The 17,107-nt window shown below is 29.3% G+C and overlaps 1 protein-coding gene across 1 annotated transcript; it reads left to right on the top strand.

The window, feature by feature from the left end:
* Positions 1-6,407: 6,407 nt before the first annotated feature.
* On the top strand, positions 6,408-9,888 carry LOC130825523 (3-hydroxy-3-methylglutaryl-coenzyme A reductase 1-like). Its single transcript, XM_057690793.1, has 4 exons — positions 6,408-7,586; positions 7,920-8,101; positions 8,384-8,730; positions 9,279-9,888. Exons 1-4 carry the CDS (start codon positions 6,631-6,633, stop codon positions 9,519-9,521), a joined length of 1,728 nt encoding a protein of 575 aa, XP_057546776.1. The 5' UTR covers positions 6,408-6,630; the 3' UTR covers positions 9,522-9,888.
* The last annotated feature ends 7,219 nt before the right edge of the window (positions 9,889-17,107 follow it).

Here is a 17,107-nt window from a genome sequence, read left to right as displayed (position 1 = left end):
ATAAGCCTTACAAAAAAGTAATCACATAAGCTTTAAAATTGATCACACATAAAATAGAAAAAATAAATTGAATGATTATGACTTAGATTGAGCTATATTAAATAAACTATTGATTTGAATTTGTTATATACGTAAGTTTACCATCTTTATAAAGTAAATAATTTTAATATTTTTATAATTCTAATCCCTAGAAATTTTTCTTGTATAGAATGATAAAATAAGGTTAAAAATAACATGAGTTATACTTTATTAAAATTTACCTAACCTAGAAAAAAACTGGTAAAATTAATTTTAATACTAAAAAGGCAAAATTATAAGAAACTACCTAATCTATACCCCTTTTTGTAAAAAACTACCTTATGTAAAATTTTTTACAAAAAACTACTTTATATAATACATTTCTTTGCAATACACTATCTTATAACGGTTTTTAGCATTTGACCATTGAATTTAATCCTTGACCGTCACGTGATTCTTTAAACCCATCTTCTTCTTCATTTCAGCGTTTTTCGATTCTTTAATGGAATTTGGGAAACAGAAACAAACCCATTTTAATGTTGTTGTCTTCTTTCAAAATCTTACCTTTCACCTTCTCTCTCCCCTTAAATTTATGGATTCTCTGCTGGTCAACTCACTTCATTCTGTTTCACTGCAATTACTTATATTTCTGAGTTCTCTATAATTTTCATGGAGTATATTCAATTTCAAACTAACAAAGAAAAGGGATTTGCATAGAGTGTCATTGAATGTTCATCGACTTGAGTTTACTATTGCTATTGGACTTGAAATCATCGATGGAACAAGCAGCAACAAATGAATCGAAACACGCTGAAATAAAGATGAAGATGGGTTTAAAGAATCACGTGACTGTCAAGGGTTAAATTAAACGGTCAAATGCTAAAAACCGTTATAAGGTAGTGTTTTGCAAAGAAATGTATTATATAAGGTAGTTTTTTGCAAAAAATTTTACATAAGGTAGTTTTTTACAAAAAGGGGTATAGATTAAATAGTTTCTTATAATTTTGCCTACTAAAAATAAACTTTTTAAATCATATCATACAATCTAATAAAAACAAATAGTTAAACTAATTAAAATATTACATATTTTTGAAATTTTTATTTTTATATTTTTATATACTCACAACTCTGTGCATTACATGGGTTTTTATACTAGTACATATTATTCCCAATGAAAAATAAAAAAATAATGCTTCTTTAATTTGATGTTCTCAGTTGTTTTTGTATATTTTTAAAGTATTTGTTTGAGATTCAATATCTATCGATGTATTTCAAAAAAGTTATAAATAAAGCTATACACGTCGAAACGAATCCAATAAAATTTTACTTGAATATATATGAACTTGTAGTTGTCTATAAAAAACTACGTTTTTGTTTCTCCCTCTTTAAATAGAATATTCCTTATGAGAATATTGAATTGAAACTGATAGAGTATATATAATGAAAAATCTTCAACATACTAGAATAATATTTGCGTTCTGCAAAACATACCACCAAATATATAGAGGTATTTGTCAATTGGCTTTTTAGTTGAATTTTAGTTTTTAACCTTTTGATTGGTCAAACAGTCAATAAAAATTTTTGATAAATATCTTTTAAATCTTCTGAAAAGTTGACTTTTAAGCTGAAATAAAAAATCTGTTATTTTTAGATTTTTTAATTGACTTTTGACTTTTAGCTTACTTATCTCTAATAACGAACCAACAACTAACAAATAATTTTAACAATATCTACATAACTATTAACAATTGGCTTAAACAACTATTTGACTTAGTTCTTAGATATAGAATCTATTTGCAAATTTTCGAAATTGCATAAATCATAACCCAATCTGCTTCCCACGTAAATTGATTTTCAGTCGAGAAGATCATTTCATATTGAATTTAGTCGTATAATATAATATGTTAAAATTCTTACATGGATTACGTTGTTTTTCTACCTAAGTCTATTTTCAATCTCAACATTTAAACAACTCTCATGAATTGGTCAAATTTTCTCGGCCTTGATTAATCATACTATAATTCTTATTTATAAAATCTCAACATTAAACACAAGAAAATCCGTATGAGAATTCAGAGAAAGACTCATAAAAATCAGTCCAACTTCAAAAAATAAGTATTTAAATATTAAAAGTATATTTTTATTAGTAAAATATTTCGATTGGATTCTTTTATCTGATGTAGGACCATTACATAATAAAATCATCTTGAATGAGAATTTGTGTGAATATAAAATTTTTAAAATCAACTACCATATATTTCCGTAGATATTTAAAACAAATATAACAAATTTCAATTGTTGTACATTTTTAATATACTTTGAAATTAATTGAAAATGTTTACAACCTTTGATTAACAAATATCAACAAAAACATATTATACTTTCTTTGATTTGTAAATATTTGTATTATTTTAATTTTTACCAAAAAGTAATCAATGAAATGTGGTTAAGTAATATAATCGTAAATCATAAATACTATTAATTTTGTTTTGAAATGAATTATGGCAGTTTTAAAAAGCTTGGCCAAATAAAATCGTTTTTATTGAAAATTAAATAATTGTGCAGATGAACTTTTTCGACATGTATTCAAACTCGTAAATAAAAATACATTAAAAAGTAAGATTTTGAATATTTATCATATTATTACATTTCGATTACATTAATATGTAGTTGCATCTTTATTAGAAATTTATTTTAATATGTAATTTAATATAAACAAACTCCGTGCATTGCATAATGCACGAGTTTCTTTACTGGTAAATAAAAGAAATTATAAGTATTTTTTAATAATTATATAAAATAAATTGATATTTTCAAGATTAGATATCGAGGCAACAATATTTCATTATTTTAATGCTTTCTAGTGACTCCCACCAAGATTAGAGTTTAGGGGGTTGAATAAGTTTTTCCATGTAATTAATAACAAATAAAGATATTATTTCTGATTGACCCGTAATGATCATTATCATATATAACTTTACATAAATAATAAGCACATATAATTTATTAAGTCATTTAATAGTCTTATAATTTTAATTGCAATAGATGACTTGATTCGAAAAGATCATTTCATATTGTATTTAGTCTTATAATAATAATGTCTTCTACTCGTACATGTACCAAGTTGTTTTTTACCTAGTCTAATTTATATGAATTAGTCAAATTTTATATATCGGCCTTGATCAATTGATACTGTAACCAATAAGCTTTAGTTAGGGGAGTAATTAGGTAAGATTTAATTTTAGGATCTTATTTAAGAAAGACAGTATTTATTTTAATTGAGACAAGATTTAATATCCCTGTTTAGGGTTGTCTCTATATCTTTGCAACTTTTCTTCTTTTGATATTTTTTTAAATTTTATCTGTATATTCATTTTTCTTGTTTTAATATTATGAACATATTTTTTCACATATTTATTATTTGTCTTATTTATTTACTATAAATTAATATTTACACCTCTATTAACAAGTATAAATTAAAACTATCAAAAAGAATAATTTAAAGAGAAAGAGAGCTAGGGTAAAAATGTACTACACAAATATTGTTTGGCCAACAAGCTATTTTTGTTTAACGTGTAGTTGTTGTTTGTATTAACTTAGTAAAGATAAATAAAAAATTAAATATCGTAATGCATATCATAAATCATAATTGATATTTTAATACACCTCTACATTTTAAAATTTTCGTAGAATATATTGTACTCATGCTTGGAAAGTTGGGGAAGGAAAAAATTACATTGATTCTTGGTCTTCTAGTTCTAAGATTTTGCTAAAAGGTTTATTTAGCTCGTTAATTATTATTTTATTTTATCTACTCCCTCCTATTCGCTTTACATGTTTCATTTGGTTTTTCAACACTATTTATCGATCACTCTTATTATGTGATTTGTTCTTAATCTATAAGTTACAACATAGTCATGTGATCTTGTTTAATTCGTCCTATTATAAATTTTATTAATATCAACTTTTACTAATTTTTACTTAAGCACAATTAGAGATATTTAAGATGAAAACATGCATTGGCAAATGTGCAAAAATCAAATGGACAAGTAAAGAGAATAAGAGAGAGTATTAATTATTGATTATGTTAGATTATATTTTCAACGTTAATTAATGGAAAAAGTACCTTGAATAATACAATTTTTCAAGATTTTTCCTGTAATAATATAAACTATTGATTAACCATAAATAATACAGCTTTTAAAGTGTGTTGTTCACCAACATCTATTTTAACTCATTACTTGTCAAAAATAATTTAATTTAAATTAAAAAAACTCAAACCCCTCCCTTTATTCCTACATAGGTACAACCCCACCCAACATCCTAGCACAACCCCACCTACCCTCAATTACCACTCCACTATTTCTGGTGACACACCACCAGTTCACCACCACAACCCATGAACTGAACCTTTGCGTCCATGAACAGCCCACACCCAAATATCACCACACACACCACTACTCTTGTCAACAGCGCACACCACTAATTGGTCAAACAAACAAAATAAAATGGGGAAAAAGAAAGATTAACAAAGGTTTAGAAAGACTAATTACCTGAAAGAAAGAAGGCAAGATGTGGGTGTTATTAGTTTTGCAAGACTAATTAAACATCACTGAAAAGTGAAAACATCAAACGAAGTTTTACTTATTAATGCATTTTGCACAATAACTTGTGAAAAATCTTGCAATGAATATGAAAAGAATTATCTACTAAAGGGAAGGAAGAGTTGTCAACTACCTAAGAAATGACTTTTTAAAATTCATTATGAAATACACTTTTTCGATTAAATTACCAAACTAAGCCTATCTAAATCATGAATAGAAAGTGGTTCTTAAAATCAGATCATAAAACTGAATCATTGAATCGATATGATTCTACAAATTGTATGGATGAGAATGGTCCAAATTTTGTAAAAGAAATGATCAATTATTTGTAGAGGAAAATCTTACGAGGTCAAATTTTCCACAAGGCATAACTTATAATGGCCAATTTTAGTTTCCCTTTAGATTTTCCCACATTAATTATATTAATGTCTGTAAAAAAAATGAGATGGGAACATGGTTTCGTGATTGGCGGTTATGGGGGAGTGCAGGGGGAGGGGATGCACAGGGGGGTGGGGAAAGGGGGTGGGAGGAGCAGATTTTTGGTGGTGAGTTTTGGTGAAGGTGGTGGTGACCGGAAATGTGTGGGGAATGGTGGCAGTGGCAGTGGCAATGGGTGGGATATGGTGGTAGTGGTGGGGGATGGGGGCTGGGCAGGGGTTGGGGTTGGGGACTGGGGTGGGAAAATCGATTTCTATAAAAATAATTCTTATTTTTATCGCATTTTCTATTGTTTGTATTTTTTTTTAAGTGACCTACAATTGTAAGTTTCCAACAAGTTAAAAATATTAGAAGGAAATGCACATTATAGTAGGTATTATTTAGAATTACATAAAAGTTTATATTATTGTAGGAAAATTAGTGAAAGATTATATTATTCATGGTAATTTTTCCTTAATTAATTAACCATTTAGTAGTCTAATTATTTTATAGTAAGTTATGTTTCGTGCGAATTAAAACAAGACTTTATAATTAGTACTGTCTCGTTTGATTATCAGTACTAATTAGTGGTAATGCGAAAGATTTGTGGTCTAAATTTTCATAATATATATCATGTCATTCTTATGGAATTAACGTTTCATCATGAAAAAAAATTTGTTCATAATTTTTCGTTACCACTTACCACATACCACTCCGTCCTCTTTGAATTGCATCAAAGAGAAATTATTGTATTTTTAAGAAAGTGATAATAAATAAAGAGAAAGAATAATTGTGTGGATAAAATTAAAAGAGAGTTAAAATGTATGAATGATATTAAAAGAAAGTGTTGAGGCATTGTCCAAAAGTAGAAATAATGCAAATTAAGTGGGACGAAACAAAATGAAAAATGATGTAAATTCAATAGGATGAAGGGAGTATTCAAATAGCAATGCACTAGAATGAATATTGTGAGGAAAATAAGATACTAACTTTCCATTACTATTCAGGCAATTTGGTATTGATTAAAGAATATTCATGTGAAATTTTATTAGTTTACATTTGATGCATAATTTTTTATTATATAAATTTTATAATTTTTTATTACTCCGTATATAATTTAGAAATATTGATACTCACAAAATTCTATATCGTTTTGATTCAACGTTTAATAATTTTATTTTTCATAACTTTTTGATATGCATAATTAGTGATATTAAAGTATACTGGTATACAATTAGTTAGGATTTTAATTATAAAATAATTTAAAATTATAAATTTACATTTCAAGACAATCTATGCACGTGTGAAAATAGTACTTAACAAACTCATAAGTTGGCAACCCTCGAGTCTCACGTGCCCACATCTCTCACTCCTCGTTCCTCGCTGCCCCTCAAATACCCCTATAAATTCTCACTTCATTTTGCCCTTCATTTCCTCTTCACCAACAAATCCATAAAAAAATAAAAAGAAAAGACAACTACTAGACATGTAAAGAAAAAAAATAAATAAAAAGCAAAACTCAAATTTGCTGACTCTTTTCCAATTCTACCCCTCTCCTCAAACTCCCCCCTCTCTCTCCTCTTTTCCGGCAATGGACATCAGGCGGCGACAACCTCACGTGCCGCATCACCTTAAACATTCTCGCCGGAAGGATATCTCCCATGGCGATGAATCCCCCAAAGCTTCCGATGCTTTGCCTCTTCCTCTTTACCTTACTAACGCTTTTTTTCTGACGCTTTTCTTCTCTGTGGTGTACTTTCTCCTTCAACGATGGAGGGAGAAGATCCGTAATTCTACTCCTCTTCATGTTGTCTCTCTCTCCGAAATTGCCGCCATAGTCACTTTCTTGGCTTCGTTTATATATCTTTTAGGGTTTTTTGGAATTGATTTTGTTCAATCTTTTATTTCTCCTCGTTCTTCTTTTGGAGAGGAAGAGGATGAGGAAAATATGGAGGAGGAGAAGCGAATCCTTAAAGAAGATAAGCGTCCTCCTTGCGGAATTCCAATTCCTTTGCCGGAGAAGAAAATGGAAATTCAAAATATTCCGAAAAACTTAGATCTCACACCGGAAGATGAAGAGATTGTTGAATCAGTTGTGAAAGGAACAACTCCATCGTATTCATTGGAATCGAAGCTTGGAGATTGTTTCCGAGCAGCGAAGATTCGACGAGAAGCGCTTCAAAGAATAACAGGGAGGTCAGTGATGGGATTGCCATTGGATGGATTTGATTATGAGTCAATTCTAGGACAATGTTGTGAAATGCCGGTTGGTTTTGTGCAAATTCCGGTTGGAATTGCTGGACCTTTGTTATTAGATGGGAGAGAGTACTCAGTTCCGATGGCTACGACGGAAGGTTGCCTTGTTGCAAGTACTAATCGAGGGTGTAAAGCGATATATTTATCAGGTGGTGCTTGTAGTGTGATTTTGAAAGATGGGATGACTAGAGCTCCTGTTGTTAGGTTTGGATCAGCTAGAAGAGCTGCTGAATTGAAGTTTTTCCTGGAGGATCCTGCTAATTTTGAGACGGTTTCTCTCGTTTTCAACAAGTAAGTGTTTCGTCAATATTGATTGAGCTTTTCTTTTTCTGGACTAATTTCACTTTTTTTTATGCTTTGATGGTAACCTTATTTGCTTGCCTTTGATGTTGATGTTTGATAAGGAAAATTTATTTCAATTAACAAACAATTTAAAGGTTGAGATGATATGTAATTAAAATGGAAAATAAATTTGTGGATGTAGCTGGCCTTAATTTATTGGGCCTTAATTTTTGGTATAGTGAAAGTCAAATTGCTGATAGATTTGGCAATTTTGACTGATTTGTTTTGTTATTTAATTGTTGGGTGTTGGATGATTTATGGTTGTTTGTTTGGGAATCATAGGTCTAGTAGATTTGCAAGACTTCAGGAAGTGAAGTGTGCGATTGCCGGGAAGAACTTGTATGTCAGGTTTACTTGTAGCACTGGTGATGCCATGGGAATGAACATGGTGTCTAAAGGTGTTCAGAATGTGTTGGAGTTCCTTCATAGTGATTTCCCTGATATGGATGTTATTGGAATCTCTGGTGAGCTCAACTTATTTATTTATAGTTAAATTTTCTCTTAGCTTATATATTTCATAAAGGGTGGTTTTAGCTTTCAATCTAGTCAAGTTTTTTAGGCGTTTTTGGTAAAAAGTTAGCATCTTCAGGTGATTCTGTATTTTGATGACTAGTCAATAACCAGTTGCAAATGTTTACGAATCTTATAAAGGGTCAGCATAAAATTGATTGTATATTATTTGTTGGAGATCTGATTCTCATACAAGGATGATAAAGCTAAAGTTGGAATCTTATGCAAATTGATAGGAAACTACTGCTCAGACAAGAAGCCAGCTGCTGTGAACTGGATAGAAGGCAGGGGGAAATCTGTCGTTTGTGAAGCTGTCATCAGAGAGGATGTTGTAAAGAAGGTCCTCAAGACAGACGTGGCTTCCCTTGTTGAGCTAAACATGCTTAAGAATCTTACTGGATCTGCCGTGGCAGGCGCACTTGGTGGCTTTAATGCGCATGCTGCCAACATTGTCTCTGCCATCTATATTGCAACCGGCCAAGATCCAGCTCAAAATGTTGAAAGTTCTCATTGTATTACCATGATGGAAGCCGTTAATGATGGCAAAGATCTTCATATTTCGGTTAGCATGCCTTCTATTGAGGTAATTGGACTATTCAACATTCTTCTTTGTTTGTAGCAGTAATTGCAAATAATGAAATTATGTCATATTCATTTATTGATGGATTTAAGTTTTTCAAAATGATGGTCTGATTCAAAATTCTTCCACCCACTTGCGTATCAAACATGAGCCTTTGTTTACAACTTTAGATTATCTTAGGTGTCAATTTGTCAAGATTCAAGCCACGCTGGGATATGTGTATGTTTTCTTGGTGTCACCTTTAGATTTTTCTTTGATGATGGTAGGGCAATACTTATATAGTACAAAAAGTATTGAAACTTGTGGTTTGGCTTTGATTGATATTTGAGTTTGCCAGATAGCATCACATGGGAGTAGTGACTACTGATCATTAAGTTTTGTGTGGCATGTTTAGGATGTATATCAAAATTATTCATGTCTGTACTCGTGAATCATGGGGCCATGTAGATAACTGGAAATTTTGGTCCATCTTCCAATTCAAAATAATGTCTCCTCTTAGTTTTGGAGTTTTCCTCATACTTGGTTACTTAACCTTTTGCTACTGGTATCAGGTTGGAACAGTAGGAGGTGGAACCCAATTAGCTTCTCAAGCAGCATGCCTAAACTTATTGGGAGTCAGAGGTGCAAACAGGGAGGCCGCCGGAGGAAACAGCAGGCTTTTGGCCTCCATTGTTGCTGGTTCTGTTCTTGCCGGTGAGCTCTCTTTAATGTCTGCGATTGCTGCCGGACAACTTGTAAAGAGCCACATGAAATATAATCGATCGAGCAGAGATATCAGTAAAGTCTCGTCCTAGAAGGATCTGCTGCTTGGATATGATCAAAAACCCTTCATACGTCCTGATGTAGTCAACGGTCAGGAAGATTGACCAAATCGAGTGGTCGAAAAGGGAGGAGCGAAAAAGAAAAGAGAGAGAGATGTTTACAGAGAATTCAGATGTTTTTCTCTTGTCTATCTTTTTAGCTTCTTGCAGATGTGTGTAAATTGAGAAGAAGGGATTTAAGCTTGTGTTTGATTTGTTTTATTTCTTTACAGAATACTGCACAGTTCAATCATCTTCTATGCTTGAACTTTCAGTTTGCTTGTGTTTCAGAAATAAGAGCAAATGTCTATATTGTTACTTTTTATCATTTCTGTGTCTATCCTTTCTCGTTTTTCCGCTCCTTTCTGGTCTGCACCTTTGTTATCAAGAAACTTTCTGTCCAACAATCAAAACCATGATTCTCATTTATCAACTCTATTTGCTATGTTTGCTTCCCCTTTGATAGTCAGAAGTTATACTTAGAATTATTTTTCGACAAGTTTAATGGTTGTGTTTCTTTTAATTATATAATTTTCTTTATATTAGTTATTACCCATTTATAGTTTGGAAATATAATATTATGTAGTAGTGGAAAATTATGAATACTTTTTTATGATTAAAATTTTATTATCATGAGAATAAAGTTATTACATTTCATGAAAACTTTAGACTACAAATTATTATTGTTATGTGCATATTTTCCTATTTAAGACCTAAAGTTGATGCGATTAGTAGAAACACACTTGTCGACAAAACTAATTTCCTTTTTGTATAACTTCCACACTAGTTTTTTAAGCATAATGGACTAATACACAAATACCAAACTTTTTAACTCTTATAATTCGAAGAATTACTATAGAAAATCAATATAATAAGTATAAAAATTAGTTGAGTAAAAAGAGTATGTTTTTGTTTAATTTTCCTAACTTCCCTGTTTTGAATCCTGTTACATTATAATAATTGGTGTTAGTCATTGTTCAAGTTTATTTTATATATTGCGGCAAATATATAAGAAAAATTAGTTAAATATAATCTTGTTTGAATCGTCTAATTGTTAATTATTATAATTTTACTATTACATATTTCAATATATAAATAATCAAAATAACACATAAAATGCAACAAGAATAATGCAAGGGGGAAATATTATTTAGATACAACACAACGAACCCTTAAAATTTGCTTGTTTTTCTCACAAATTTCTTGATTGAAATTCTGCCATGTATTAAGCACATTATCATATCTACTTGTTTAACACAAAAATTGGGATAAACAAGCAATGAAATCAAGACCCATAAATGCTGGTTTGTAATAAGTTAATTAAGTAATTAAGCTTATTTTTGTTTAATTATAATTAAACATATTCCAGAGCAATACATCGATGATAACAATGAATTGGTTAATTAATTGAACAATAATACAATATAACAGAAACAGTCAAATAAGTTCTGGTACTCGCGTTGTCATGTTATACAGTGATTCTCTGCCCCCAATTTTTAATCATAATAATTAGTTTATAAACAGGGTGTCTTAATGTGGACCTAATTATGATTAGATTTATGCTTTTGGGAAATATAATACACTAATTATTCTGGCATCTTCATCTTGATTAGCCCTAGAATGATCTCGTCTTTGCGATCTTCTCTCGGAATATATAATACTCTCACCGTTTCTTACCGTTTCACCGTTTTTTAATGAAATTTTTATAAGAAATGTTTATAAGAAAAATAAAATTTTTTAGATAGTAAAAATATTATTTTATTAAATAATAAATTTAATGGAAAAAAGTAGGGACCATAAATATTAAAAAAATAGAGGTAGTTTAAGTAAATAACGGTGATTTGTAATATTGGCAAATCACCCTTATGTAGAAAAATTTAATAGGGCGAGGCTTTCAAGAATTTAATTTATCTTTTTTTATTTTGTTTACTTTATTGATATTTGTGTTTTTTTTATCGTGATTTACAAATCACGGTTATTCATCAGGAATTTTTCTAAAAAAATATTAAAAGAAATTTACTGGAAAAAATATGGCGACAACAACTAATAAAAAATGTTTTTATAAAATTAGTGGGAAACATGTGGAATAATAATATTAACATGAAGTTAGTGGAAGATATGCGTTAGACCATAAGCATTATTAAAATATTAAAATGAGGATAAATAAGCTTATTTTTGTCCAAAATCTTTGAAATAAATAGAAAGATTCCTTATGAAAATAACAAATGCAACATCCAAAATAGAAAGTGAAAACTTCTTTAAGGAATGGAGGGAGTATATTTTGGGCCTTAACCACCAATTTAAACTTTTAGTTCAATCAGTTCCATAACATGATATCAAAAGCCAATCTCACAAGATATGAATCTCTTGCACCCCTATTACAATCTTGTTTTTGCGATATTTTGTTAGAATATATATTATATATTGGGGCCTTAATCACTAGTCACTACAACATAATTTATTTTTAGTGAGATATAATTAGCGACATTTAATTTAAATGTTGCTATTTCGAATTTCTAATAGTATATATATAAAAGATTTAGTGGCATTTATTAGACCTTTTAGCGCCATTATAAAAATTCACACTAAAACTTTTTGCGACATAAGATCTAGTGACATTTGTCAAAAATGCCACTATAGACTATAGTAACAGTTACATATGCCACTAAAGACCAAATAAAGTGTCGCTAATTCACTTTATAGTAAAATTTAAAATAAAAACTAATAAATATTTCACTAAAAATATAAATTAGTGACATTTTTTTAATACCACTAAATCTAATGTCGTAAAAAGTTAAATTTGTTCTAGTGAGTTAAAATTTTTAGTTGAATTGCTACCTTAACATAATATCAAAAGATTTTAATCTCAACCATGAGAGTATAAAACATATCTTGGGGCCTCAACCATCAGCTTAAGTTTTTGGTTGGGTTAGTTCCTTGACATGGTATCAGAAGCAAACGTGACACGAGGTTAGGGGTTCGAATCTCAACCACCCCTCATTTAAAGTGGAATATTCAGCGCATATATGCATCCACACTTCTAGCCCGATGGGCTCTCGTGTTAGAATATATAAGATTATAAGATGATTAAGAGATCAAAAATTAATCCTAATTTGATTGAATCATGATTCATGTGGATGGAAATGTACATGCAAAGTCCCAAGAGGGTAACTTGTATATTGAATCTATGATCTATCTAAAAGTTTAATTTTAATAAAATTTAGAGTTTCAATTGGAATATATTAAAAAGCAAATTAGTATAACCTTTAATAGGGCTTTCAAAAAGTGTATTATTAATTATTAATTTCCTAAAAATAAAATTACTTATTTGATTTTTCAATAAAAAGTTGGTTTAGAAAAGTAATCTAATTTGAAAAAAAAAATAAAACAACACAGTAAAAATGTAGTCCAAAAAAAAGCAGAGTAAAAATGTTTTGTTTTATTCAACTTAATTCAAGCTAAACTATTAAATCAAACTAAATATGTACCAATACAACACTCAATTGAACTTAAGAAAACTAAAAGTTTTTTTTTTACTTAAATAATAACAGCTCCTTAGAAATTTATATGTTGAAATTAAATAATGTTATATAAAATTTTTTCAAAAGTAAAAATTAAGTTGAAAAGATGCAAATCTTTAATGAATTTAAATAATTAATAAAAATTATGTATTTAAAGTTTAATATGTTTTCGAAGATAATTTATTAAATTTATATTATAAAATATATTTATTTCGAAAAGTGATTACTCAATAGGATAAGAAATGGAGAAAATTATGATTAAAATATAAGATTTAATAGCAAGTCTTGTATGAGACTGTCTCACATATTAAGCCGTTCTACGATGAGACGATTTTAATAAAAATTTGTGAAGATTTAATGAATGGAACATTGAATATCATGTACACCAAATTAATTGGGATACTTTCATTCAAGTTTGCGTGAAGGTCGTTTGTAATATTAAAGTGTACTTTCATTTGTTCACGTAAATAGTTATACATTTGAATTGTTTGTTTCATTGTTCACTTGTCATGTTATTTATAATGCTCATTTATGGTAATTGAGTTTTATGCTACTTACTCAACTATTTAATAATGGAAGTATTGTTTTTTAAGCTTACTTATAGCCAACTAATGTAGGCATGAGATTAATTATAAATCTATTTGGTAACGTATAATCAAAATTTATCAAGGTTGGGATTATTTAATTAGCTATTTTACAGTTTTTATAATTTTGTATATCTTATTATTTTAATTCGTTCTATTTACTTTGCTTTATTTATTTGTACGAAAATTGTTCATATATTTTTCTTTTTATCTCATTTACAAACTTATTGTACCTTTTAAACTCATCGATTTATTCATTCCACCCACTTTTTTTTATGCTATTCATAAAAAATTCAATAAAACGACTTCTGAAAATATGTATTATTTATTTTATTTTCATTTGTCTTATTTACTTTATTTTTTGATAGAAATCTCCCGAATTTTTGTTACTTAGAATGTGTTATACTTTGACCTCACATCCTCCATAAACCGTTTTTTGAGATGATCCTCCATAAACTTCATTGATACCACTTACATGTGGTTAGTGGTTTTTTGAACCAAGTGTGACCCTCTTGTCTATTTTAACTACTGACTTAAGCATCAGATGAAGTTTTCAAGCACCTCCTAATTAAGCTAGATTTGTTATTTGTGTAGATATTGGTAAAGAAAAAAGCTTTATAAATTCTTATATTACTATGAGACAGTCTTACATTAAGCTACATAGTTTAACTAAATTAATTAAAATATTCACTTTCATACTTAATACTTATTTAGTTGTTTAATATTTGTCATGACATTTTAGATATTTGAATTAATACTTTGAAAACTAAGATACTCATTTTAATTATTCAAAAGAGTGATTTTATGAACCTGACTTACCATGTGAGGATGTCGTATAAGAGTTGCCGGGCAGGATTAGTTTGACATACATTGGTAAATGTCTTAATGGAAGCAGTCTGTCTTGTACGACATTGTCTCATCATGAGATGGGCCCATATAATTAGCCTATTACTTTAATTAATTACTTTAAAATCGTAAGTGATTGTTTTAAAGTTATAAGTAATCACTCTAAAACTATAAAAATAATTATTTTAAAATTATAAGTGATCACTTTAACGTTATAAGTGAGTACTTTAAGACAAAAAATGTATACTGGGCCAACTCAATAGAGATGATCTCACTGTAAGAACGCCTCATTTAAGAATTATTGTAATAGAAGAGTTTATTATTAGAAAAATATTTGACAAGTTCCGAAGACATTATGACCCAAAATAGAAGAATGTCCAAAACGTCATATGTTAGTGTTAAGTTACATACCGCCCATGGGCTTTCGCGGTCAAGAAGGCTAGTGTTGTCTTGGGCTTAAAGTTCAAATAAATAAGCAGGACTTGGGCCTTTTTTACATCATCAAGATTGGACTTAAAAAAAAATCAGCCCGTCTGGTATGAAATTATCTCATGATGAGATGACCACAAAACATGGAGCATATAAGCTAAAAGTTTTTATTAATGGGCTATTTAACCCAAGTATGAGGCATGTTTCACGGTGAGATCATCTCATACAAGAATTAGTGAAAAAAATACCTTTTCTAATAACAAATTCACTAATTAAGTGTTCGGAAAATATTATTCCAAAAGAAAGCATTTATACATTTATGCATGTGGTCTAGGTTTGTTCGCTGTTATAAACAAAAAGTTGATCATGTTTGACCAATATATTTCTATTTGCTGTTAGTAACAACGAATAAAGAGTTAATCAAATTTTTTTACCATTGTGAGTTCTTTAATTACTTATAGCGAACAAGTGTGCCACAAAAATCATTCAAAATGCTTACATTCAATCCATCTAAAGACTCATTCTTCTCTCAAGGGAGTATTATTTATAAAAAAAAAAAAACATTACAAGTTTCATCAAGGTATATAGCTCTAATTCCTTAATTTATCAATTTATGCAAAAATTACCGTTTTAATTTTATAATATCAACTATTGATTAACAATAAATAATACCAACTTAGAAGAAGTATTTTCCTAAAATAATACCAACTTTATTTTATTAACTAACATACCAATGTTTTTTGTCTTATAATCACTTATAGTTTGATTTTTAACATGTTAGAGATTTTCTTAGAAAACACCCCTTTAAGTTGGTATTATTTATGGTTAATCAATAGTTGGTATAATTTTAGGAAAATTAACAAAAGATTGTATTGTTCAAGGTAATTTTTCCTTAATTTATTATTAATAATACATTTTTAATTTGATTAAATTATTTGCTATAATTTAAATATTTAATGATCTTCAATTAGTTATTTTATAGAGTTATTTACTTTAATTGATTAGTGTTGGTAATCAATTTTTATAGAACACTTGTTTAATGTTAGTAACGACGAACTAAGAAACGACTAGTGAGATCATTGACAACGGTCAAAAAAAGTCTATAAACCCTTTGTACAAATTCACTGTTACTAACAACGAATAGAGAAATGTCAATCAAAGATGGCTAGGTTCTTATTCGATGTTAGTAATAACGAACAAGGATTTGACTTATTTGACAAGCGATCCTTTAATCACTGTTACTAAAAGCGAATAACAGTTTCCTTGACTTTTTTTACTTTTTGAAACAACCATTCATTTAATCGATGTGAATAACAACGAATAAAACTAGATTAGCAGCTTGGATGTAGATAGACTTGTTTTGAGAATTCTTATCCCAACACAGTGTTACACTTTCATGATGGCAGTAAACCTTTACCTCCATGAGTTGTCATGACTTGTAATTTTGGAGATTGTCATCAAAGCAAAGATCACGGTTTGGTTTTATTAACGGATAACACAAAGTTAAAGGTAAAGGACACTTACAGCACAAGGTAGGGTTTTGATGGGGGTTTTCTTTTTCCTGAAAGACGCGGACAAGTTATACTCGTTCCCTCAAAAATGAAGTAAAGAGAGATGCGCGCAGTCAAAAAACCCCCCAATTGATACCTGCGCTTCTGCTCCACATGTAGATGCTCTATCCATTGAGCCACAAGCGCTTTTGGTTATCAACAGATACCACGATAACAATAATGTCAAAGTCTTAATCCCAAAAAGTTGAGGATTTGAATTGGGCACATAAATTACTATATCAGTTTTAATGGTCGTCCATATGAGTTCTTTTTCTCCATTCATTCTGATTTTCCACAATTTCAATCAATTAGTACTTACAAAGTTTGATCTAAACTACAAATCAAACCTGATCAAACCATAATTTAAGTACTTGATTTGGTCTACGGCTTAAATGGTCTAATTCGATTTAATAATTTTGAAAACAATGGTTTTCGATCTGGTCAGTTTTTTTTTTTTACTAGACTCGACCAAAAACCGTTTTAGTGTAAAATATAGAATGGAATGCTTGGTCCTAATATTGCATGGGCAACTTTTAATATAATTAAAATGTCATATTTATTATTTAGGAAAAATTACCTAGAATAATCCAATCTTTTTTATGATTTTTTTACAATAATCTCATTTATTAATTAACCATGAATAATCCCAA

The sequence above is a fragment of the Amaranthus tricolor genome, chromosome 1 (genome assembly GCF_026212465.1).
Source record: "Amaranthus tricolor cultivar Red isolate AtriRed21 chromosome 1, ASM2621246v1, whole genome shotgun sequence".
Classification (NCBI taxonomy): domain Eukaryota; kingdom Viridiplantae; phylum Streptophyta; class Magnoliopsida; order Caryophyllales; family Amaranthaceae; genus Amaranthus; species Amaranthus tricolor.
This window is presented reverse-complemented; position numbering and strand designations above follow the sequence as displayed.

What these genes read in the sequence shown, in the direction of transcription:
- LOC130825523 (XM_057690793.1), top strand. Translation starts at nt 6,631, where the DNA reads ATGGACATCAGGCGGCGACAACCTCACGTGCCGCATCACCTTAAACAT. An exon ending in GTTTCTCTCGTTTTCAACAA is followed by an intron (nt 7,587 to 7,919) that starts GTAAGTGTTTCG and finishes TGGGAATCATAG; the next exon opens with GTCTAGTAGATTTGCAAGAC. An exon ending in GGATGTTATTGGAATCTCTG is followed by an intron (nt 8,102 to 8,383) that starts GTGAGCTCAACT and finishes GCAAATTGATAG; the next exon opens with GAAACTACTGCTCAGACAAG.